The 27,115-nt window shown below is 35.8% G+C and overlaps 1 protein-coding gene across 1 annotated transcript in view; it reads left to right on the top strand.

Moving 5' to 3' along the window:
* LOC150095877 (uncharacterized) overlaps positions 1 to 27,115 on the top strand; it is a 710,412-nt gene that overhangs the window by 538,216 nt on the left and 145,081 nt on the right. The window contains exons 43-44 of the mRNA XM_090409554.1: positions 2,841 to 3,053; positions 16,790 to 17,057. Coding sequence (XP_090265680.1) covers positions 2,841 to 3,053; positions 16,790 to 17,057 — 481 coding nt within the window. The remainder of the gene's footprint in view (positions 1 to 2,840; positions 3,054 to 16,789; positions 17,058 to 27,115) is intronic.

Raw genomic sequence — 27,115 nt, 5'->3', positions numbered from 1 at the left:
ATAGTTCTGAGAAAAATCAGAAGAGTGAATATATGGTTGAATACCATTAAAAATGAAGATATTAAGCAGAAACTTGACATTGTTAGCATTTAGAAATGGGTGGCAAGCAAAGAAGGGTTGTTTGAAACAGGTATTTAGTGTCCAAGTAGTAAAAATGACTCAAAGAATGACCGAGATCTTGAATAGCTGCAGTTAAAAGTGCTTTAGAAGACCAAAAATGTTATATTAGGCCATAGTTGAAGAGCTGACAAATTAGAGATTAAATTGGAATAAAATTGTTAAATGTGAAGCATAATAATGCAAACTTAATCATGAGATATTATTATAGTATCCTGTACACCCCTTGAGAGTGCATAATGGAATTTGATGATGACAGTTATGTACAGCCTTGAAAAGAGGTAGTGTTTTTTTTTTTCAAGAAATCTCATTAATCTTTCGCTGTCACAAATAATATTTATATTAAAAATATATATAAACTGAATTGAGCAGAGATCTGCCTTTTGACGGTAGCCCTTAGCTACTCGCAGGGAGGGGGGATGCTTGGTGCATAATTATTTTTGCTAAAAAAAAAAAAAAAAACACCTTGGTTTTCACTTGTAATAGCTGTATTGACAGTTTACTCATGTTGTGTAGAAGAAGAAGCACAAGAATAATAATGAATGTTAATTATTATTAATTATTAACCCTGAACATGTTACTTCCTTTAAATAATACTGTGAGTGAAAGGGTATTTCATTCACTTTGTTTAGAGATAGAAATTTTGTATTTCTCACCAAGGCATAGAAAAAGACATGAACTATGCATGTGCATGCAAGCATACCAGCAGAAAGGCAGACATAGATAGAGTGTAAAAAAGAAAGTCTAAATATCTAATTGTCATTGTTTCTATACCTATCATTATCCTCAGCAGACTCCACTGGATTCAGCATTACCCAATATATTCCCTCTTCTCCCAAGCACCTATTCCCACAAGAGGCCACGGCTGCTACCATCTACCTTGATGATTCTAGTCTCCCTGCATTGATATACTGACTTTCAAAGAGAACAGCATTCTCGCTTGATGCCTAGACCTTCCTCATTCACATGCAAGCCGTCTCTCGCATATAATTCCTTTCTGTCCTAAAAGGCCATCCAAATATTCCAAGCCTCTCTTTTGACACATTATGTCTATTATACTACTCATTATTGATGCTCTTCTCTTTTGCTTTGCATTATTATACCTCGGCAACACACACTCTTTCCTCTCTCAGTCTTCTGTACAACCTCAAGCATGAACCTCAGATCTCTTGCCACCTGATTCACACTGCCTCTCAGGTCATTCTTTCCCACCATCACAGTCATCTCATCCACCCTTTCACCTTGCCTAATTTCCATAGTTACAGTATCTATCATTCTTCTAGGCAAATACTCCTCTGGCATTCTATCTTTGATCATTGAGTCTCCATACATCACACTTGTTACCACTCTGTTCCTTCCTTGCTCACCTGCATCCCTCATCATCTCTCCTCTAACGCTTTTTTCTTTGTTCCCCTATTTATTTGTTGTCCTGTCATCTCTCCATCCCTGGTTCCAGCACCCTCTCACATTTTTCTCATTCCCTCTCTTTCACTGGCTCTCCTATTCTCTCCTCTTCTATCATTCCCATAACTCTTTCTCACTCCTACTCTGATTTGGTTTGCATTCATTGTTTCCAGTCACCTAATCTCTACTTTCAAACTTCTCAACTCATTCCCACGGCATTCCACTTCTTCTTTCAGTACATCTCTTTCTCTCTCTCTCTCTCTACAAGCTACCTACTCTTACTCACCATTCATTCTCTCAATTAACACTATCTTCACAAAGTTTCAAACTTACCATACTCCCTACTCTTATATTTTCATCCACATTCTGCTTGTTATCCTCATCCTAGATTACACTACTTGTCTCTCTTGGTTGGCATTCTCCTGTTTCTGACATAATGCTGCCACGGTCTCTTATACTAATGTCTAAATCAGAAAGTTCTTTCCATTTTCTACATTTTCCACATATATGCAATCACCGATTTCTCACTTGCCACATACCATCTAACTGTCAGAATGTGTATATGCAGCAAGCACCTTATACCACAAAATCATGTATGTTGTGCAAAATGTAATCCTTAAATAGGGTAGGACTTGGTGATAAGCCATTGAGCTGCAGCTACTGCCATTATTCAAACACTGCACAAGAACTAAAGCACTAAGAACTACTACAAACTATACTGAAATATTACATTTTTAAGTACAAATTTGCCAACTGCAAATTACCCAGATTATATGTTTATAATATATGGGACTGGAATTTTATCCTTCTTTACTTTGTGCTTAATTGCATTTGTTGAAAATGCAACTATGCCCAAATGCATACTAAAGAAAAAAAATTTCTTATTGTTATAACTGACTTTGTGTACACTGTGAAAATTTTGCATTGTGCAGAAAAAATACATTTTCAGTTTCTCTAAGGAGTTTTTAAATCTATCCTTTAATATACATTATCAACATTCAGTAATTTAATAGTACTGATGCCAATACATTTTTGATTTCAGATTTAAGGTGGTGTGAGATTTTTCTTTAATATATGGAAGATGGTGTAAATCATGATTTTATACATCTTTCTTTTATATACATATTTTAATAATAAAGTCACAAATATATATACATATTTATATGTATATATATTACTTTTATTGCATGAAACTTATTCTTAAGTTCACATGTGCACATGTGAACATTTAAATGTATAAATTACTTTTATACACTAATTATGAATTATTTATCTGGAAAAGATCATAGTAGAATCACTTAATAATTTTTCTTTTATAGTGGAATTCTGTACACTGCCTCCTCCTCCTATAGGAGGCCAACGTCATTGTTCAGATTGGGGCCCTAATGGCCGCTTCAAAGTATGTACTATTACTTGTGATAAAGGACTTGAATTTTCTCAGCCTATACCTAAATTTTATACTTGTGCTACAGATGGGCTGTGGCGACCTGTAGCTGCACTAGGGACAGCATTTGTGTTTCCAGCTTGTGCAGGTTAGTGTCTATTTTAAAATGTATTTCTATTGCTTTCTTGTTAACATAATTTACACAGTTATGAGAAAGTAGCTGAAAAGAAATTAAAAGTCTATTCATTAAACTGCATATGATTTGTTTTCTTGCATTCCAAATACTTTTATTTTTATTAGTTAATAAAGTTAAATAGATATGGTCTACCAAAAATTCATTCAAAAATTCATTTTTCATTAAGACCCATTGTGAATTGTATTGACTCCTCACATATAGAATTGCTAAGTTCCTATCACAAATATTAACTGCCCATATTAGGAAATCCAGTTCATTCACCAAGAATTTCACACATTTTCTTGAAAAAAAAAAATCAAGGATATTCAAATACAAGAGTCAGATGTGTTAGCTAGTTTTGATTGTTGTTTCTCTATTTACCAACATTCCATTATCTGACACTACTAGTTTACTATATAATGTGAAGATTTTTGAATTGTTATGCAATCAGGATATTGAAAGTTTTTCCACTTGGTTATATTATAAATAAATTAAAGATGCCAAGAAATTATATTCTTGGTTTAATCCTTTATCCAAGTTTGCACATGAAGTAACTTCACGAACTGCGCAACATATATATAGAGGCTAATGACTTCACATCACTTGCCTTAGTATCCCATAATACAGAGCAGATATCCTTACGGACATGTATAATGCTATGCATAATGGGAAGGATCACTCCCCAAACCAGTTCTGCCCTTTACTGAGGTCTCATTGAATTGCTCAGTCATGAAGTTACTTTACGCCAAACTTTGTTTGCCTACACTTGGATAAAGGATTAAACCAAGGATATAATTTCTTGATATCTTTACTTTATAGTATAACCAAGTGGAAAAACTTTCAACATCTATCTCTAATGCAGACTATTTTAGTAATAAGGTGTAACACCTGTTGTTTACTGGAAATATGACTTTTACGTTACTTCAACTTGGAATTCCCTTCTCCACTTATCCAATATTACCATTTCAAGAACTTATATACAAGACTTTGAAACCTTAGAAGACTGGAAAATAGAACCACTTTCCTTTTTTTCTAAAGCCATATAATACTCAAAACCATAATCTTTCCTGCTCAGTTGTACATAATAAACATTGCAGACATCACAGAAGCTGAAGAAAAGCAAGAAGTTAAAAAGGAATTTCTTCAACTATTAAAGAAGCATGGAGGATTTGGGCTTCCAGTCTTAAAATTCTGCTATTTAAGCAATACAGCTCCAAAAATCCATAAAATATTGCAGACCAATCACACATGTACAGACCTTCTCCTTTACTACCTTGATTCATCTTTCTGTTTGCAGTAAATGATTATAAAGGTCCAAAAAATAAGATTGTTCCTGAATACTACAACACTCTGGCATTGACATTCTTTCCATTAAAAATAAAATAAAATTTGGTATAAAGAAATCTTTAATCTCTTTCACCATGAACTCCACAGTTGGGTACTGACAACAACACTTTGTTTCATAACATATTGAAGTTCCAAGAATACCTAACAGGAGGGATCTTGCTTGGAAAATTGCATATGGCTGCCTTCCAGTCAATACCATCAAATTGAGGTACTTTAACATCAGAAATCCAATCTGTGACATTTGTTACCAATTGGAAACAGTAGAACATGCATTATACAGCTGTTCTCTTGTCTTGTGTGTTTTGAACAGATTATGTAGTATGTTGAGCATTCCATTAGTTACAACAAAAGAGGTTATTTTTTTGCAGTACCAACCACGTGTCAGCAATGGGAAAAGAATTTTGATTTTAATAATTAATGAATTAAAATAACATTATTGGAAGGTTAAAAAGAAACATGGATTTGAAAACTAGCAATATGATATTAAAATGCTTATAATATTGTGCTGTGGAAATTTTATTGTTCATTCAGACGATTTTTGTATTTATTAAGAAACATTCTAGGAGATATCAAATTTTTGACTAGATAGTATAGACCATCCACATTACGCAATATTTACTGGGGGGGAGGGGGTAAAATTCTGTCTATTTTTGCCATGAGAGGTTTTTTGAATGGTTCCATCCTCTTAATTCAATGTGGCAGGGATGACTGGAGAACTATCGAAGGCAGAGAAGGCCAACTCAAGGTGGTTAACTAATATAAGGCTAACCACCTGGGTATCCATCATCTTTGTGCTTTAGTTTCAATTGGTCTTTTGGATGTGCGTCTATATAAGATTGTTGAAAAAGGAAAACTGATAGCCATTTGCTTTATGATGATATAAAAAGAGCTGAGGCCTTTTCTCTATTCCTCATACTATCTCTTTGTCTTTTCTTTCTCCTAATGCTATCAGGCTCTCTTGCACCCCTATACTAGCTATTCTAAGCCAAAGATGAGAACTCCTTTACATTTTCACCTCCATAAAGGTTGAAACCGATCTGAGTTGTGACCCCTCCCAGAATGCATAGCATTATATGTGTCAGCAAGGATCATATTTTAATAATATGAAATCATCAGTAGATTCAAAAATGGCTAAAAATAGTTTTAACCAATTTAGTGTATTAGTATTAATATCTTAGTTTTAACTGAACAACCATCATGAAGGTAAGAGAGAGACTAGAGACAGAATTTGTGTTTCCTACTTGTGCAGTAACGTTAGTATCTCTTTTAAAATGTATTTCTGCTTATTTCTTGCTAACATAATTTATGCAGTTACGATAAAGTAGCTGACAACAAATTATAAGTGTTTTCCTTGGACTGAGTACTTTTTTTTCCCCCAAGCAATTAATCTTTCCAGAATTAATTATCTTGCCATCTCTCACTCTTTTCTCCTCCCAATGATGTTCAATCAAAACTCAGGAGATAGTTTTCTTGTTTTCTTTATAACTTATAAGAACCTTATCAAAACCACTGAGATTCTAAATAGTTTCTGGAAGCATCAGGCATGTAAGTTTGGAAATAGTAATATTATCGTGCAATATTAGTATTATCTTGAAATGGTTTCACTGATGGAGTTTATTTGCCCCAAAATTATTGGAATAAGTGAAATATGGTTGAATGAATATGATATTCATTCAACCATATTTCACATAGCCTTTAAAGGAATGTGGTCATTAGGTCAGAAGCCCGACCAGGGCTTCTGACCTAATGTCCAATCCTCACCTTCTCGTGGTGCACACTGTTGGGTATCTACTTGGATACTGAACGGACGAGCATGGGCTGGCAATTTGGGATTTAGCCGACCAAATTGTATTCTTAATTGGTTAAACCAAAATATAGAATGATGGTACAACATGACAAAATTTCATGCCGGCTGGGGCGTCGCCCGGTTAAACAAGGCCCCCGTTGTTTTCGCCAGGGAACCAGGGCGAACAGCGAAAAGTCACCTACTGAAACAAATCTGAAAATAAACCCCAACTCAAAATCACCAGAGTTAAAGATCAGTACTATCAACGTAAGAAGCCTGAATGGCAAAGAAATGGAGCTAGCTGAGGAATTAGATAAGTACCAGATCGACATAATAGGGGTGACTGAAACAAAAAAGACCAAAACTGGTGAGATCTTTCTGAGCAATAAATACAAAATGTTATATTCAGGCAATGATAATCAAGGAAAAGAAGGAGTAGCCATAGTATTCAACACAAAATACGAAGCTAATCTTCTTGAATGGCAGTCAGTCTCAAGTAGAGTAATGTGGGCAAATATGAGAATGGGAAACTGGACAATGAGACTTATTTGCGCCTATGGTCCCACAGAAGGTTCTACTAAGATAGAAGTGGAGGAATTTTTTGAGGCTTAAGAAAAAGCAACTGACACAATGAAAAATGAAAAGTTGGTCCTTGTTGGGGATGGATCTAAATTGCAGAGTAGGAAATGATTGTGAGACATACAAAAATATTTTGGGAAAATTTGGAGAAAAGAGCAAAGCTAATAATAATGGCAAATATGTGTTGGATTTCTGCTCAGGACACATGGACTGGTTATTACTAACACCATGTTCCAACATAAGATTTTTTCTCCCTGGTGCAGGACACCAGAGTGTACAGAGGATTTGAAATTGGAAGTGATCACTATTTAGTCTTGAGCAGGATAAAATTGAATTTCATATTGAAAAGAATAACATGTAAGAAAGTTTTAAAGCGAATAAAAGTTGAGTAGCTCTCAGATGTGAGCTGTAGACTAAAATACACAAAGATTATTGAAGAAAAAATAAAAGATTTTGAGAACATGAATCAAACCTTGGAGATTCAGTGGCAAACTTTGAAGAAAACATTGATTGATTCTGCCAGAGAGGCATGTGGTGAGGTTATCTGTAAGGATAAAAAAATCAGAACTCCCTGGCAGACACAGAAAGTTAAAGAGGCACTGAAGGAAAAGAAGAAAGCATACCAGTTCCTGTCAAATAAGTCAGCTTGTGCTCTTAGAGAATATAGAGACAAATGCAAGAATGCTAAACACTGTGTAAAACTAGCTAAACAAAAGTCATGGGAGGACTTTGGCAAGAATATAGAAAATAAATATCAAGAAGGTGGCAAAATATTCTGGAGGTTGTTGAAGAAGCTTAAGAATGGAGGAAAGAGTGCTGTAAAAGGAATTAGAGATGATAAAGGTGACATGAAAACGGGAGAAAAAGATATCCTTGAAGTATGGAGTAATTACTTTGAAAAACTGCTAAATGAAACAAGCAGTGCTAATAGCACAGTGGTAAAAAAAACTGACCAGGCATGCAGTCAGGAATCCATACTAGAAGTAGAAAAAGCCATCAAAGGCTTGAAATGTGGAAAGGCAGCAGGAGTAGATGATATTCGACCAGAAATGCTGAAGTATGGTGGTATAAGAGTCTTACAGTGGCTGCACTGCATAGTTCAGAAAGCTTGGACAGAGGGACGAATTCCCGATGATTGGAGTAGAGCTCTCATAGTACCCATATATAAAAAGGGAAATAAAACTGAATGTGAGAATTACAGAGGTATTTCCCTACTGAGTATTCCTGGCAAGATCTATGCAAGTATACTTGAGAAACGGTTGAGAAGAATTGTGGAAGAAAAGCTTGGTGAAGAACAAGCTGGATTCAGGCCAAATAGAGGCTGTCAGGATCAGATCTTCACTTTATGACAAATAGTCGAGAAAGCATGGGAATATAACAGAGATCTGTATTTAAATTTTGTCGATTTGGAAAAAGCATATGACAAGGTGCCAAGAGAGAAGCTATTCAATACGCTGCAGTTATATAGTGTCAATGCGGTATTATATCAAGCAATACTTAGTCTTTATTTGAGTTGTAAGTCAGCAGTTAGAATTGAAGGAAGTACAGGAAGATGATTTAATGTTAAATCTGGTGTGAGACAAGGAATGACATTATCCCCTCTGTTATTCATTATCTATATGGATCATATTATGAAGGAAAGTGGTATTAAACATGATATCAAAATTGGAGATGGTAATGTCAGCTCTTTGCTTTATGCAGATGGTGTTATACTTCTAAATAAATCTGCTGCAAGTCTGCAAGATTCTCTGACTAAATTGAATAGCTGTTGTAATAGATATGGTATGAAGGTCAGCAATAAAAAGACAAAGACAATGAAAATAGGCAAAATCATTGAAAATGTCAACTGTGTTGTGAATGGAGAACCTGTGGAACAAGTAAAACATTTCAGCTATTTAGGCACGATTATTACTGAAGATGGTAAATTAAATATAGAAATAGACAACAGAATCAGCAAAGCTGGTATGGTGAGAAGTCAATTGAATAAATTCATATGGAATAAGAGAGAAATTAGTCGGAACACTAAATTAGCTGTATACAAGACAGTGTTCAAACCAGTTTTAACTTATGGATCTGAGAGCTGGGTCAGAAGTAAAACACTTGACCAAAGACTAGAGACCACAGATATGAGAGTCCTGAGAAAGATTATAGGCGTGAACAGATGGCATCAATGGCAATATCATATTAAAAACGAGGATATTAGGTAAGAACTTGACATTGTCAGCATCCAGGAATGCGTTAGCAGAGCTAATCTCAGGTGGTATGGTCACCTAAACAGAATGGGCGAGGAAAGATTAGCAAAACAAGTGTTCTCTGCCAGGTTGGCAGCAAAACGACCCAGAGGAAGACCAAGATATAGGTGGATTGATACAGTACAAAGCGCTTTAGACGATAGAAATATAAGATCTGATAATGTTGGAGTCTTGACAAGTAACAGACTGATTTGGAGGAAAATTGTAGATAGGAAATTAATAATGATGTAATTTTTTTCATGTAGTACTATCATATCCTGTACACCCCTTGAGGGTACATGGCAGGAATTTGATGATGATGATGATGATATTCTAGCAGTAATAGAAATGGAAGGATGCAGTATTTTTTGTGGGAATAGAAATGACAAAAAGGGAGGAAAAGTGCTTCTGATGATAGCAGAGAAATTATGTCCACATAAGGCAGACAGATTTGGTCCCCAGGATTTGATGGGGATAAATTAACTGTGGAAAGGGTACAAAGGTGGATAACAAAGATGGTTTCAGGACTGTACAATATTAGTTATGAGGATCAGCTGAGGGAATGTGGACTGCAGAGTTTAGTGGATAGAAGAAGGAGTGGTGATATGATTGAGAATTTTAAGCTGTTGAGAGGTGGTTACACGGTTGACACTGGGGAGTTCTTTCGCTTGGTTGAACAGCGTGAAGGAGTGATGACAAGGGGCCATCCCTGGAAGTTATGAAAGGAAACTGTGAGCAAGAGGGTTAGGAGTGGTTTCTTTGCATGGAGGGTGGTTGAACCATGGAATGCATTGCCTGATAGTGGTGAGAGCGAGAACGGTCAATGAGTTTAAGGACTGGTATGATAGACTTTGTGTTTCCTAGGAAGGACCTCGTGCGATGAGTCTTTTGACTCCATGGAGGCCTGAATAATAATAATAAAGAAAATAGTGGCAATGCTTATGAGGCAATGTGATGAAATGTGGAGGTTTAGAGGAAGACATATTTAGTTGGATGTTGCTATAGGCCTGGAAATGTGGAGGATGTTGATTAAGAAATGTATAAAAAACTTAGATTACTGTGAACAAAGGAATTATGGGTGATTTTAATTATGGTGGTATAGACTGGAATGAAGAGATAGCATTTGGAAATAAGGAAAATGAATTTGTCAAGTTCTTGAGAGATAACTATCTCAGGCAGCATGTAAAGGAAGGCACATGAGGACCAAGAGTTTTAGATCTGATCATTTCATCAGAAAATGTAATTGTGTGGGGTTTGACACTTTCCTTCACTTGGTGAGAGTGGTCATGAAGTGATCACCTGAGTTGTGGCTAGCCATATGCAGACTTTTGTGAGGAAAGGATATATGTATGGAATTATAGGGCTGGTAGTTATGACAAGCTTGGAGACAGCTTAGAGCTATGCTATAGCATGGAACGGAGAGTTGAATGGTAAGAAAATAAATGCTGCTTGGGAACTAACAAAGAAATACATAACAGCATCAATGTGTGAATGTAATCTTAAGGCCAAAAGCCCAAATAAGGTAGATGTAAAATGGATGAATGTGGAGGAGCTAATCATGAAATCTGGAAAAAGAAAGTACTGTACTATGGAAGAAGTACAAGATGAATAATCATGATGAGTATAAAGAACAAGCTAGGAGAATAACTCAGCTAGTAAGGAAAACAAAAGTGCAGAAATTGGCAAATCAGGCAAAGAAAAACCCTAGAGTAATTGATGAAAATGGTATTCTGGTAACTGCTGCAGAAGACATTGTTGAGGTATTCAGTGATCAATTTATAAGGGTATTTCATCCTAATCAGGGTGGAATTATGAGGAACTTGGGAGAGGATGGCTTAATTGTGAGTGAGCAGGAGCTATTTGAGGAAATAAATAACCTTGATGTCAACAAGGTATTGGATTTGATGACATATCACCATGCATCTTAAGGAAATGTTCAAGGGAATTTACATGCTTGTTCAATAAGGGTCTTACAATAGCACAGGTTCCAAGGGAGTGGAAGGAGGATAAAATTGTTCCACTGCATAAAGTTGTGATAAGGTTGTAGCTTCAAATTACAGCCCAATCTGTATATCTGGAGTTGTGGTGAAGTTATTGGAGAGATTGGTGAGAAGTAGGATATAGAAATGGGTTGATAACAGCTGTATTCTCTGTGTGGTTATCAGCATGGGTTTGTTAAAGGGAGATCATGTTTTAGTAACTTGCTTATGTACTATAATAAGGTGACAAATGCCTTGGACAGGGAAGATACATATGCAGTGGTGTACTTGGATTTTGCAAAAGCTTTTGACAAACTGTTAAATACATTGAAACACATGGGATCGAATAACAAACTTCTGAGTTGGATGGCTGTCAGATAGGTATTAGAGAGTTGTATATGGGGATGCAGTATCCCAAAAGAGGAAGGTCACTAGTGGTGCATTGCAGGAGTATGTTTTGGGACCACTGCTGTTTAACTTGTATGTTAATGATATTGGGATGTGTTTAACCAGTGATATGAAGCTGTTTGCAAATGATGCAGAATCAAGCAGTTGTTTAGATTGCATGATGGGCAGGTAAGTAGAACTGTCAGTTCAATGGTGCAAAGAGTGAGGGTTTTGAGATTTGGTAAGCAATGATGGCATGCAAAGTATACACTTTGTGGGGAAGCTTTAAAGGAAGTAGAGGAGATGACTAGCAATGATGGTGGATAAGGATCTGAAATTCAAGATCCACATTGCTCAAGTTATGAAGACATCACATCGGATAATGGCAATGATGCAGAGGACCCTGATATGCAGAAATAGTGAGGTTATGATGCCATTCTATTAGACCTTGATCAGGCCTCATATGGATTATTGTGTACAAATTTGGTCACCAGGTTTTTATGGTTGCAAGGATATGCTGAAAAGGGTCCAGAGAAGATTAACAAAGGTGATCAGTGGTCTTTGGAATGTGGAGTACAAGGACAGATTGAGAGAATGCAAGTTGCAAAGCCTCATGAATAGGAGGAAGGGGGAGGATATGATTGAGACATATAAGCTAGTCAGGGGTTGTTACCAGGTTGACCTTGAAGAGATTTTTCATAGAATGGGGTTGTTACAAGAGGCCTTCACTGGGAACCGTGTATAAGGAGGATGTAAACAGAGGAGTGAGGAGGAGGTTCTTTGCACGGAGAATGGTTGATGAGTGGAATGCATTCCCTGAGTGTGTTATGAATGTAGACACATTGAATCAGTTTAAGGCATGATTGGATGAGCATTGTGTGCAATAGTGTGTACCTCCCATGACAAGTCTCTGCCTTCATGGAGGTCAGATGAAGATAAGTTGAAATAAATAGCTTAGTATATCTGATAGGATGCTGCTATAGGCTAGGGAATACAGAGAATACTGATTGTGAAATGTTTAGGCAAATTAGTTGGGCATGTAAAAATAAGGTGATCCTGATGGGAGATTTTAATTATAGCTATATAGATTGGAAGGAGGAGATTGTGTGGGAAAAAGGAGAGCAAGTTTGTGGAATTTCTGAGAGATAAGTATCTTAAGCAGCATGTGATTGAAGCAACTAGATGCTTTAATGTTTTCGATTTGGTGATAACTTCACAAAATGTAGTTGTTAATGAAGTGTTCACACTGCTGCCAGTTGGTGAGAGTGATCATGAGGTACTTGTTTGGGAAGTGATGAAAGAAGAAAAGGTCACTGCCAAAAATGGATATGTGTGAAAGTATAAAGGGTGATTATAGGAAACTCTGTAGTTACTTAGCATCAATACGTTGGGTCGATGAAATTAGAGGAAAAGATGTTGACAATGCATGGAAACTCACAAGTCAGTATCTGACAAAAGCAATGTATGCATACCAAGGGTTAAGCGAGTAAATAAAGTAGTAGTGAAATGGATGAACAGTGAAATCAAGCAGGCTGTGCTGGAAAAGAAAATGTTATTGAGGAGGTACAAGACGGTCGGTGGTGATCAGACCCATGAAGAGTATAAAGTGCAGGCTAGAAAGGTGACTAGCATGTTAAAGAAAGAAAAGATGCAGTATAAGAGGAGATTGGCTGGTCAGGCCAAGGTTAACTCAGGGGAATTTTTCTGCTACATGGCAATCAAGAGGAAGAATAATTATGCAGATTAAAATTGGTGGATAGTCATAACAACAGACTAACAGCTGAAAGGATATGGTGGAATTATTGAATGAGCACTTTATCAGCATATATAATACTGGTGTAAATGATCCGGTGCAATATATAGAAGAGAGGCAAGTATTAGGAGAATTGGAAGTAAAAGAAACAGAGGTGTATCAGATGTTGGTTGGGTTAGATGTGAATAAGGCTGTGGGAATGGATGACATATCGATACGTATTCTTAAGGAATGTGGTGTACACTCCTTAAGAATATGGCTATGTCCTTGACGTAGTTATTTAATGAAAGTCTTGCAGTGGATAGGGTTCCTAAGGAGTGGAAAGAAGACAAAATAGTACCAATGTATAAGCATGGTTCTCGTACAGAAGTCAAATGGTAAGGAATAGAATACAGAATTGGGTTGATGGACATAGCATTCTTTATGGCCGGCATGGATTTGTAAAGGGTAGGTCCTGTTTTAGTAAATTACTTGCATTTTATGATAAGGTGACACGTGTGTTAGATAAGAGAGAATAATATGTCATGAATAATAATACCTATTCCCATCCTCTGCAGCTTGGTGTACAAACTGCAGAGGATGGGAATAGGTATTATTATTCATGACACTTGCAAGGAGTCTGTAGACTCATCCCAGGAGGATACTTAACTGTACAGCTCTCCATCTTCACCACCGTACACCGAACCTCTACTACCAATCGTCTACATCAATGGCATCTATTGCCCACCACTACAACTAGTATTTTTTGTCTGTAATTTGCCGATTTGTCTGTATGCAGAATGAAAAACCTTAGTTTCCGAGAGAAAAAAACCCATCTACCTCCATATGAGATCAGCTGACTCACCTTCAATTGAAAAAGTCCATATAAAGATTTCTCCCATCACAATGAGAATCGAACTTAGGCCTTTTCTAATCGAAGGGTGCAGCGTACCATCATTCTTTCAGTTGCACTACAGAGGCATATATTGGTTAGATGGATCAGATATTGGCTCTCTGAACGATACCAGCAGGTTGTGTATGATGGAGTAGTGTCTCAAAAAAGCAGGATAACCAGTGGAGTGCTCCAGGGTTCTGTTCTTGGGTCCCTGCTGTTTAACTTGTTTGTAAACAATATATCATGTGGACTAACTGGGGATCTTCAGTTATTTGCTGATGATGCAGAGTTGGGAAGAATTATAAGTAGCACTGCTGATGTTAATTCCCTTCAGGAAGATTTGAATATAGACTTTTTACATGGACAAAAGGGTGGGGTTGTAGTTTTAATATCAATAATTGCAAGGTGATTTCCATTTTGGAGTGCGGAAATATAAGGCTGTATACTATATCGATGGTGCTGTGCTGCAGGAATTGGACAAGATTAGAGATTTGTGAGTGGTGGTTGACAGTAGACTGAAGTTTAGAAGGCATATTTCTAGTGTTGCAAAGGCTGCACATTCTCAGTGCTGCTATGATAAGAAATTCTCTAATATGTAAGGATAAGGAATTGGTTGTGCCACTGTATAAGGCACTGGTCAGACCACACTTGGACTATTGTGCTCAAATCTGGTCACCTGGTTTCAATGTGATATGAAGACACTGGAGAGAGTCCAGAGGCTAGTGACTAAGACGGTGCCAGGACTTTGGAATGTTGGCTATGGAATGAGGTTGGAGAGATGTGAATTGCAGAGTTTGATAGATAGAAAGAATACAGGTTATAATCCAGAGGGGATTATAAAAAGAGTAGACGGTGAGAGGGGACAGAACCAGAGGTCGTTCCTGAAAGTTATGTAAAAGTGTAGTGAAAAGGGGTGTGAGGAGTAGATTTTTTACATGAAGAATTATCAGTGAATGGAACACATTACCAGAATGTGTTGTTAATGCAAGGAGTGTTAAGGATTTTAAGATAAGATATATGATAAATATGTTGCCAATGAATGAGCCTCCCACGATGAGTCTGTTGACTACATGGAGGGTGTAATAATAATATCATGGTAAATGTATACAGTTGCTTGTTAAAGTCCCTTTTTTGACAAGCATCTGTATACATATATATTCGTTATGATATTTCAAAAAAGAAAAAAAAACATATATTACTAATAGAACAATATAATATTAATGTTAGGATTTATTCACTTTTTTTTATAAAATACTAACAAAAATTAAAATTTCTGCATATATATATCCTGAAGAAAATTACTTTATTAAAAACCTTTATTCTGTCTTCTTCTTTTCTTTGAAAAAATTAACTACATTCACAAATTTATTAAAGATGATTAGTCAACATTATCATTCAGAAAATTCTCCCTCCGCACATTATCTTACAATGTTCTTCTCATTTTTGAATGATTCTCTACAATTGCACTCTGTTTAGCTCTCAGCTCTTCATTGTTTCACAATGCACTGTACACTCCCTCAGGAAATACATCAAGTTTTGCATAAAGATTTCTGCCTTCCTTAGCAAAGTAAAGATACAGTGAAAATGAAAGTGAACTCATTAATTTTTATAAACAAGAAATATAGTTCTTCAGTTATGAAACCTAGTTGTCAAATTTATTATTATCCATTTACTTGCCATTTTGAAGTTCTTGAGATTAAAAAATGGAAGTAAGCCCTTTTAGCTTTCTTGATGTCAATAAATGTCTGAATTTACCAGTCCTACATAAGCTGGGTTGATGCAATCATTGACCGATCTTACATAATCTGACGCGACTAACATAGTGACACCTTGGGAATGAATTTCTTCACTAAACATCTCGAATGAAAAATCTCCCTGTTTGTTCTTTCTCTGGATTATAAAAATTAATTTCTTAGCTCACTCGCTGTTACAAATATACTATAAATATCAATCTTTTGTGTGTGGAAGTCACACACACACACACACACACACACACACACACACACACACACACACACACACACACACACACACACCACACACACACACACACACACACACACACACAAAAACACTTATGCATGAGGTTTCTGTTTAACAAAGATTATACCCTGAAATGTTAGGTAAAATAATAATGAAATATTGCAAGTATAAAATCTAAATTTTAGTTTACATTTATAAGGCTTTATATTACAACTACACAAATGTCAAGCATAAGTCATTTTGCTATTCTTTGTGCATACTATATATTTACCTTCAAAGGGTATCAAACCATATTTTCATTCAGTTTTATTATGTAAATCAGTTTAGCTTATGTAGGACTGATTATTGATTAATAATTCACCCTTTAATTAAAAATGTAAAAAAAAAACTTTTTTTTTTCATTTTTTCTTACTCTGAAAAACAGCAGATATATTACAGTATTATTATCCTTTAGAAACTAATATTATTTCACTCTTAATTATTCTTTCAAGACCATATAAAAATGATGTCATGAAACATTTGTTTTTGAATTTCTTTGCTGTTTGAAAAAATGAAGCAAAATACTGTTTTTGAGCTATTCTAAAAATAAGCTAAAGTTTCTCTTAATTTTACTGCTGTTTGTGTGAGCATATTTTTCTTTCATTCCAAAAAAGGTACAATAGGATTTAAGTGTTTATAACTTTTCTGTGTTGTTTTACTTATCTTAATTGAAGTCTTCTATTATAATTTTGTGATATATTGATAAAGAAGCAATATAATTCCAGCCTGTTCTTTTATTCTTCATTTTTAGCAAAGAGGGCTGCTCAAAGAATATTCCGAATATCAATGACATTTCCTTCATCAGTTGTTTGTTCAGAATCTGGGAAGAAAATTTTACATTCTCGAGTTGAAGGTAGCTTAATGAGAGTTAATCGTCAGTGGCATTTATGCACTGATGCTATACCTGGTTCCTGCAATGGTTTGAAGATCAGTGTTAAGTGTACTAAACATAGTCGCATATCCCGACAGCTAGAAAATACTGATTCTTATGTTGTTGAAATAATTTTTCCTGCAAATAAGTAAGTTCTTTTAAGAAAAATAATATTCATTTAAAATTTTAATATCATCAATTCTGCTGGAGGCAGCATGGCTGTGAGATAATCATTCTGTTTTGTGTAACTGCTGACTTTATTCTAACTAGTTGCTGATGGCCAAAATAGTCGAACTAAATTAAATCCTAGGGTACTTAACACTAACACAAATGCATATTCTAATGTGTTGACTCCTAGTGTCTGAATTGTATATACATGCAGTAATGTGCTGTGTATTGGCTCTCATCCTGGTCTATAAATATGAATTGGCTTACATAAAAAAATTGCTTCATGTATATTTAATACCTTAAACTGTTTGCTGTGGAAGAATAATCTGGTTTTATAGTTGATACCTGGCTTCTGAAGAATAACTTTTTAGGTTTGAAAAAGATATTAATGTGACTTTTTGATGCAGTGTAATAAAAAAAAATGAAAAAAAAATGAAAAATATTTCTTCCCAACAAGATAGCCCCCCCCCCCCCCAGCTTTGGTATGGTACTGAAACTGTTGGTTAACCACCTTGCCATCCATTATGGATCAAATATGCATCCTCATATGCTTTGCATCCATCATATATTTCAATGTAATATCAATGGTATTAAAATTTTAATATGCACTTCGCATCCATAGTAACTTTGACATCTATTGGCCGGTAGCATGGTTAAAAGGCTATGATTACTATGTTTTTTGTTTTTGTTTTTTTTTCCCCTTCACAATTAGTGCAGTACTGAAGCTGCCAGTTAAAAGACTCATTACTATGCACTATTTTCTCTAGGCAGGAAAGCATCAGCCTCCTTGTGCAGTCTTTTACCTGACTTTTCTTAATTTTTTCTTTTTATTTTCTTAAAAAGTGGATTTTCTCCATTATGTTCTTATTTTGTATACTTATTTTAAATAAGGAGAAGTATAGCTTACTGGAGAGTTGCATTTTATCATATTTGAAAGGAAGAATTTGAATCCATTTTTCAGAGGCAAGGCAGGAATACAAAGTACATTATTTTATTTTTCTTATTATGATGAACCATCAGTGAGTAGCATTATTAATTATAAAGCAGTACAGAAAGAACGAAAAATAAATCAAACATACACAATGATCATTTAAATATAATAGTTACTTCTATTATTATTATTGCTAAGACCACCAGACTTCCATTGAGTCACTCATCATAGGAGGTACACACACTGTTACACACAAAACCCATCGAACCATGCTTTAAACTTATTCCATGCATCTACAGTCACCACAATGTCAGGCAATGCATTCCACTTACCAACCACTCTCCATGTAAAGAACCTGCTCCTATGCCCCTGCTCATACCCTCCTTATACTGTTTCCAGGGATGTCCCATTGTTCTACTTCTCCCATTCTATGAAAAATTTCTTCCATTTTAACAACCCTTTACCAACTGAAATATCTCAGTCATATCCCACATCCCAAAGACCATCATCTTAGTCAGCATTTCTAGACCTTTTCCAACATATTCTCATCACCATGAAAACCAGGAGGTCAAATCTGTGCACAGTAATCCATATAAGGCCTGAACAAGGCCTTATACAATGGAACCAGAGCCTCTTTATTACTGCATGTTAAGGTCCTCTGCATCATTGCCTTAATCTGGTGTGATGTCTTTACAACTTGTGCAGTGTGACCTCTGAACTTCAGATCCTTGTCCACCACAACTCCAATGTCTTTTATCTCCTCAACTTCCTCTGAAATTTCCTCACCAAGTGTATACTTTGCATCCCATTGTTGCCTATCAAATTTCAGAATGTACACTTTGCAATCCATTCAAATCCTCTTGTAAGGTCACAACATATGTTTGATTCCTCATCACTCTCCCCAGTGTTGCATTCTACAAACAGTTGTATATCACCAGTTAAACCCATCCCAATATTATTAATATACAAATTAAATGACAATGGTCCCAAAACAGATCCCTGCAGCACACCACTAGTGACTTTCCTCTTCCAGGATAATGCACAACTTGCTGATACCAATCTTAAAGCCAGTTACCTATCCAACTCAGTAATCTATCATCCAATCCTATCTGCTCCAGTTTAGTTACCAACTTGTGGCAATCTATAAAAAGCCTTTGCAAAATCAAAGTATGCCATTCATACATCTCCCTTGTCCAATACATTCATCACCTTGTTATTGTATATAAGCAAGCTGGTAAAACATGACCTCCTTTTAACAAACCCATGCTCATAAGCGTGGAGAATACTGTTGTTATTAACCCACTTTTTTTTCCTAGCTCTCACCAATCTCTCCAATACCTTAACCACAACTTCAGATGTACAAATCAGCCTATAATTTTGGCTTTTGTTTTATAACCACCTTTGTGAAATGGAACAATTTTATCAGTATGAATTTTCCAAGAAATCTAAAGTATATAATATTTTTCTTTTTTTCTCCTTTCCTCTCCACTCCTGTTGTACAATACCTTGCATGGTGCAGTTACTTGGTGCCAAAAAAGTTCTGTACTGTTTAAAAATTTATTATAATATGCTATAGCTTAACGTGTTCCAAACAGACAATTACAGTATTGGTTAAAAAAAAAAAAAATATGTATCATTTGTTTACTGCAAGCTCACCAGAAATTCTAATTAATGAGCATAGAAAAATTAAAATGGATTAAAATAAAATGAAAAAAATAATAAAAATTTTGATTGTTGATAAATAAACACGAGTTTTTATTTTGTGAAATTGTATTGAAACAATGGTTTTTGTTTTGTTTTCTTTGCATGCAAAACTTTGACATCGAATAAAGTTCAAACTTTAAAGCTTTATTCAATGTTAGGGTCTGTGTCCATAAGGAAATCAGAAGCATTGTTCCTTATTATCCATTGCAGAATTTCTGTGTTCAGTGATGACTTGTCACATAAGATGATGTGGCTATTCCATGTTTCTTGATTTGATCTTTCTTCTTAATTAGCATTCATACCAATGACTCATTAATTCCTTTGTCGTGTGCTATTTTAGCATACAGTACACTTTCTCTTTGACACTATAATTTCAAATTTTTGTTTTAGTGTTAACCATTTACATTTGTTAAGTTCACAAGCCTTTTTGCATTTCCTTCTTCCCACTCATAATTGCATATAAAAGAGTACTCTTGTATATAATAAAAAATTTTTAAAAATTTTAGAGTGACCACAACTAACTTTGTTTCACTAAAGCTGAAATAAAGCTGCTGTATGCTAAATCACAGTGGTACTGTTTTAGTAGAATTCGTATGTCAGTAATAGATCATACTGTACTGTACTACTGTTACAAATTGTTAATTATTAAAAATTATAAACTATGCTATATCAAAATCCATTCTGTTCAAAACCATGCTATACTTGCTGTTTAAATCACTAAATTGATTCTGATAAGAAAAACAAACAAAATAATCTTGTTACCAACTATGCTGAATATAATATCCATTGCCTATGCAAATGTGATATAATTGCACGTGAAAATCTCTAGGAAAATTTTGATAATTAATCCAAAATATGGCTTAATAATTTGGTCGTATGGTCAAATGACAGATGATTTGAATAGAGCTCTCTTTATACCAATTTATATAAATGGAAATCAAATAATTATAGAGGAATGTGTCTACTGAGTGTATCAGGACAGTTTTAGTACATGGCATCTCCATTGGTCCTGAAGACTGATTCCAAGGAGAAGGCCTACCCTAACCATTATTCATACAATACCAATAATACTTCTTAAACTAATTCTCTGACTCCGTCAAGCCAACAGATCTAGTTCTCATGCATCCACAAGGGTGGACCCCCATTATTATCTACTTCCATGTTATGTAGTGAAAATTATCTTCTGAATTAGTGATATCAAATATTTTGAGTAACTTATTGATACACAAGAAATTTTTCAATATATGCCATGAAAGAAGAGAATGGGGGGGGGGGGGTGCATCCATGCCTTCTCTCTGAACTGTGTAAGTGTGTAATTATCAAATATTTGAGGACTAGATTTTTTGCTTTAACAATGGTGACATTAAATTATTAACTATGGAATGATGTGAGGAGAATTCAGAATATCCAATTGTTTGCTGATGATGCAAAACTGAGAAATGCAGTAGTTAATAAAAAGATAATTTAATTATCTCTTTATTAACTGATAGTATGGGAAGATAATTGTTTTTAGTTCAATGTGACAAAGTGTAAAATTATGTAAAATTATTGGGTTGAAAAAAATTACAAGCTGTGTATTACATTGATGGGACCAGACTGCAAGAAATCGATGAGGCTAGATGTTTGGGGTGTGATGATGGACAGGAAATTAAAGCATTCAGAGTACATATTGCACAAGTGGCCAAAATAGTTCATAGAATTACCTGGTTGTTGAAGACTAGGCTGACAAGTAAAGATGAGATTATTATTCCTCTCTATAAAGTTTTGATGCTGCCACATCTGGACTACTATATATGGATTTGGTCACCTAATTTTCTTGGGGATAAGGAAGTGGTGAAGAGCATATAGAGACAAGTGAGCAAAATCTTGACTGGTCTCTGGGAGGTAGATTAATGGTCTCTGTGTGTGTGTGTATTACAAAGTTTAGTTAATAAGCAAAAAAGAGAGTGTGTTAAAAACATATAAGTTACTAAAGGTGTTTGATGGGATTTATGGCACATGACATGAGGATAGAAGCTAAGTCCTGAAAGTAGAGTAAGAGTGGTTAACAAAAATGTGAGAAACTTGATTTTTTGCTTGGAGAGTAATTAATGGAATGAACTACTAGCAGTGACCCTTGAATGCATTGTTGATAAATGAGTTGGCTACCCATTTTAATTCCATGAAATCATAATAATAATTATTATTTAGAATCTGTTACCCCTCTCTTCTCTGTGGAATGTGAGTGATATCCTTCAAGAGCTAAACATACTTAGAGCTCCCATAACCTCCTCCATTTCGAAGGTACATCAGTTAAAATGGTGGTGCTGCAGGCTGGCCACCAGATGCATGGGCCTTAACCTGTCAGTAATGAGTCAGGAGGCTTCGTGGTCAACTGGTGCATAATCCTGCTGCTACATACCCTGCCAAGTCATGTCATTCCTGGAGAGAGAGAAAGAGAGAGAGTCCAAGTAGTGGTATGTGGGGGGGGGGGGGAGACTGTCGAGGACACATCGTGGTATGGAGACTGGTTTCTTTCTGTATGAAAGTAATGTCCAAGAGTCTGTGTCTCTCTCATTGTGTATCCCCACTATATGTCCAGCTAATCACAATTAAACATATGAATGCTCCTACAAACAATGACAGCAACACTTGCAAAAATGAATCAATCTCATAAACTAATCCCATCAAAAAAAAGCCACATCACAAACAGACACCACACACAAACCAAGTCAGAATCTCTTCACTAAAAACTCACCTTCACATCCACTTTACTAACATCTGTGGCATTAACACAAACATAGATGATTTTCATCACCTCCACTTGCAGTCTTCTAAACCAGATATCCTATTTCTGACAGAAACCCAGATTGCAACTACATCTCCTACTGTCCATATCCAGTGCCCAAACTATACACTTCACGATCCTTTTCACGACAAGGTAACACTTGTGCTTACGTGAAATCCGATACAGCCTGCCAGAGAATGGCTAATTTAGAATCCCCTTGCTTTTGACATTCTCTGGCTCAAGGTTTCCTTGCCCCATTTAGTAACATTCATTTGTTGCATTTACTGGTCTCCAAACACTGACAATCATTCTGACCTCGTCACATTCCTTTCCATGAAACTTGACCATCTACAATCCAGCTATCCAAATAGTGATGTCATCTTCCTGGCCTACTTCACTGTCCACAATTCCAACTGACTCCCCTATTCCCACACCACTGACCAAACTGGACAAGAAGCAGAAGTCTTTGCTATAAGTCACGACCTAACACAAATCATACACATACCTACTTGAATTCCTGATAACTTGCTTCACTCTCCAAATACTCTGGATCTCTTTTTGACCAGTTCTCCTTCTGGATAGATACACTGTAGAGGTCACCTCTCCTCTCTGCAACTAGTAACACAACCTTATGCAAGCCTCCTCCCTCATAGGCCCCTCCATGCCCCAACCACTCCCAACCTTGCATCCTCTGGCAATATGAAGAAGCCAACTGGGATGACCTCTGGAATTTCTACTCCTTTTCTTAGTCTTGACTATAGTTTCTGCTCATCTGACTCTAACACCTGCTGTGAATAAGTTACAGAAATATGTGTGGATAGGCGTATGTGTTCGTCACACATGTTGAATTGGATCAATAATGGTATTGATGTGAACACAGATTGATAAGAAAATAACTATTTATTAACTTAAAAGCTAATATTTTGCTGGTATTATATCCGGCATCTTCAGAGCACACAAACAAAGTTTGTTACAAATGCGAGACAACCACAATTCAGTGTAACAGTGGGACTAGTATAAGTAATTGCAGCGTGCGACACAAGACTACAGTCCTAATACAGCGGAATCTAAGTTAAAAAAATTTAAAAAATTTAAAAAATAAAATTAAAATAAATAAATATTAATTTGGTCTTAGGATGACTGTATGGTCTTAGGGTCTTATGATTGACTTATTGGTCTTAGGATGCATAGGATTGACTTATGCATAAGTCAATCCAAGCCCTGACAAATAAAAAGAAAAATTTCAACCATAATCCTTGTATAAAATATCAAAATGGAAAAATGCTACTAGAGACACAAGATATCATAAAAAGATGGAAAGAATATGGAAAAGAACTGTTTGACTCTGACTGCACAGATGAACCAGATATACAAAATATGGGTGGTGAACCAATTGCATATGAAGAAATAGAATACGCTCTAAGTCAAATGAAAACAGGTAAAACACCAGGCTCCGATCAGATCCCTACTGAATTGTTAAAGAAAGTAAATGAAAACACACTTAATGACCTAAAGGTTATTTTTAATAACATCTATTATACAGGATACATCCCTGATGATCTAAGGAAATCTATCTTTGTCACTATTCTCAAAATCCAAGAACTTTTGAATGTTCAGAACATAGACTAATAAGTTTAACAAGCCATGTTACAAAATTACTACTGAGAATAATCCTAGAAAGAAAATAAAAGGCACTTTGTCAGTAGAAATAGAAGAAACTCAATCAGATTTTCAAAAAGACAAAGGTACAAGAGAAGGAATCTTCAATTTTAAAACATTATGTGAAAGAAGCCTTGACAACCTTTGTTTTATTGATTACATCAAAGCATTTGATTCAATATAGATCACAAGAAATGAATACATATCCTACAGAATAATGGGTTAAAAGGAAAAGATCTATGTATAATTACAAATATATACTGGAATCAAATGGCCTCAATAAGATATAAAAATACATATTCTGGCAACTTCGAAATCAAAAAGGAGTAAGGCAAGGATGTGTCTTATCACCCTTACTGTACAATATATATAGTGAGCAAGTTTTTAAAAATATTTCAGAACTGAAGGGTATAAAAGTCGGAAGTAGGAACTTCAAGTATGCAGATGACACAGTCCTTATAGCTGAATCTGAATATGATCTTCAAAACTTAGTCACAGAAATTTGCAACAGAAGCATAGACATGGGACTAATTATTAACCTAAAGAAAACAAAGTGCATGATTATATCAAAAGAACCAAGAAATAAGAAACTAAATATAACTGTTAACAAAAAGAAAATTGAACAGGTTCAGTCTTTTATATATTTGGGACAAATGTTTACAGACAGCAGAAATTCCCTTAAAGAAATAAAAAGTAGAATAGAGATAGCAAGAAAAGCCTTTACTGATATGAAAACTGTTCTAACATCCAGAGATATTAATATTGACACAAGAAAAAGATTAATAAAATACTTTAGAAGCTTTCGAAATGTGGACCATCAGAAGAATGTTGAAAATACCATGGACAGAGAAAATGAAAAACAAAGATGTTTTAAAGAAAGCAAAAATGAAAAGAACATTAATGAAAATAATTAAAGAGCGAAAACTTAAATATTTTGGACCCAGGAGAATGTGGTTTGAAGACATTAAGGACTGGACTGGCTTGAATTACCATAAATGTCCCAGAGCAGCAAAAGAAAGAAAAAGGTTCCGTGACATGGTTGCCAACCTCCTTCTAGAGGATGACATTTGAAGAAGAAGAATGACTGTCTCCCAAATCTTTAGTAGATTATACAGCCATACTTGTTAAGGTTTGGAGTATGTTTTAAGGCTTCTGTTGATCCAAGAACAACCTCTCTGACTTGTAGAAGCTTCTGTGCATTACTTTTGTTTTTTTCCAATTGATCCTGTGTGCTGGGGTATCCAAAGCATGGTCTGCCAGACCCAAGTTGCCATAGTGAAAGTGCCGGATATAATTTTTGTGTTCACTGAGGTGGATATCCACAGTTCTTCCTGTCTGTCCGTAGTAGGCTTGATGACAAGAACAGGGCACTTCATAGATTCCTGGATGTGATAAAGCAGTGAATCATTATGTGAACTTAGCTCCTAGGAGCTGTATTACTGTTCTACATTATGAGAGAAGGTCACTACCCAGACTGGTTTCAACAATTTATTGAGGTCTCATCAGTGAGTTGGTAGCCTTTGGGTCTTCATATAATTAGTAATTTATTAGGACACCTTCTTGGCAATTCTCGTAGTAGGGTATGTAAGTTCTGTTTGCTACAAACTTGGTATTAACTAGGTCTACCTACTCACTGATGAGACCTCAATAAAGGTTGAAACCGGTCTGGGTAGTGACCTTCTCTCATAATGTAGAACAGTAATACAGCTCCTAGGAGCTAAGTTCACATTATGGGTAAATACCAAGAATAGTGATCGGAGCTAGCTCCACCCTTACTATGTGTTGCCTCAGTTTGCACTAACAAATGGATCAGGTGTTGCACCATCCAGGTATTTGCTTACGCTTGGCATCACCAAACTTTATATAGTTTCTATATTCGGCATGAAACTCTTTGAGTTTCTTATTCGGCTAAGAAACAATATGGGATGTGTTGTTTATTTTTTAAGTATGTATTAGAACACAGAAAAATAAGTAAATAATTAATTTATTAACTTATTGCTGATATTTCACTGGTGTTATAACCAGCATCTTCAGAGCACAAAAACACAGTTTGTCACAATACGCGAGACTATAACAACATGGTGTAATCAATGGACTAGTTAAACAAAATTGTAGCAGCAACACAAAGACTAGAGTCTTGATTTTGGCACCCTCTGTCTGTAAAATAAAAAAAAATTGCAGCTGTCACATAAGACTAGAGTCCTAAACAGAGAAAAAAACCGGTACTAGTTTTTTCTTAAGATGACTGTCTCCCAGATTTTAGGCAAATTTATACAGCCATATTTGTTGAGATTTGGAGTGTGTTTCGGGGCTTTTGTTGCCTCTAAGAACAGTCTCTCTGATTTGTAAGAGCTTCTGTGCAGTACTTTTGTGTTCTTCCAGTTGATCCTGTGTGCAGGGGTATCCAGAGCATGGTCTGCTAGGCCCGACTTGCCATAGTGATAATGCCGGATGTATCTTTTGTGTTCGCTGATGCGGATGTTCACAGTTCTTCCTGTTTGACTGTTGTAGGCTTGACTGGATGTGATAAAGGGGGAATGCTGTCCTTGGGAGAGCGGATAAGGGTTGCTAATTTGCCACACGGTCCGAATGTGGTGCGTAGTTCATATTTATTAAGAATTCTTGAAATCTTTTCGGATGTGCCTTTAATGTGCATTATCATTAAAGGCACATCCAAAAAGATTTCAAGAATTCTTAATAAACATGAACTACGTACCACATTCGGACCGTGTGGCAAATTAGCAACCCTTATCCGCTCACCCAAGGACAGCATTCCCCCTTTACCACATCCAGGAGTCTACGAAGTACCCTGCTCATGTAATCCAGCCTACTACGGTCAAACAGGAAGAACTGTGAACATCCGCATCAGCAAACACAAAAGATACATCTGGCATTATCACTATGGAAAGTCGGGCCTAGCAGACCATGCTCTGGATACCCCTGCACACAGGATCAACTGGAAGAACACAAAAGTACT

This window comes from Typopeltis vanoorti, chromosome 19, assembly GCF_054136105.1.
Source record: "Typopeltis vanoorti isolate ZY-2024b chromosome 19, IOZ_Tvanoo_1.0, whole genome shotgun sequence".
NCBI lineage: Eukaryota > Metazoa > Arthropoda > Arachnida > Uropygi > Thelyphonidae > Typopeltis > Typopeltis vanoorti.
Note: the sequence above shows the minus strand (reverse complement) of the source record. Positions and strands in the feature narration are given on the sequence as shown.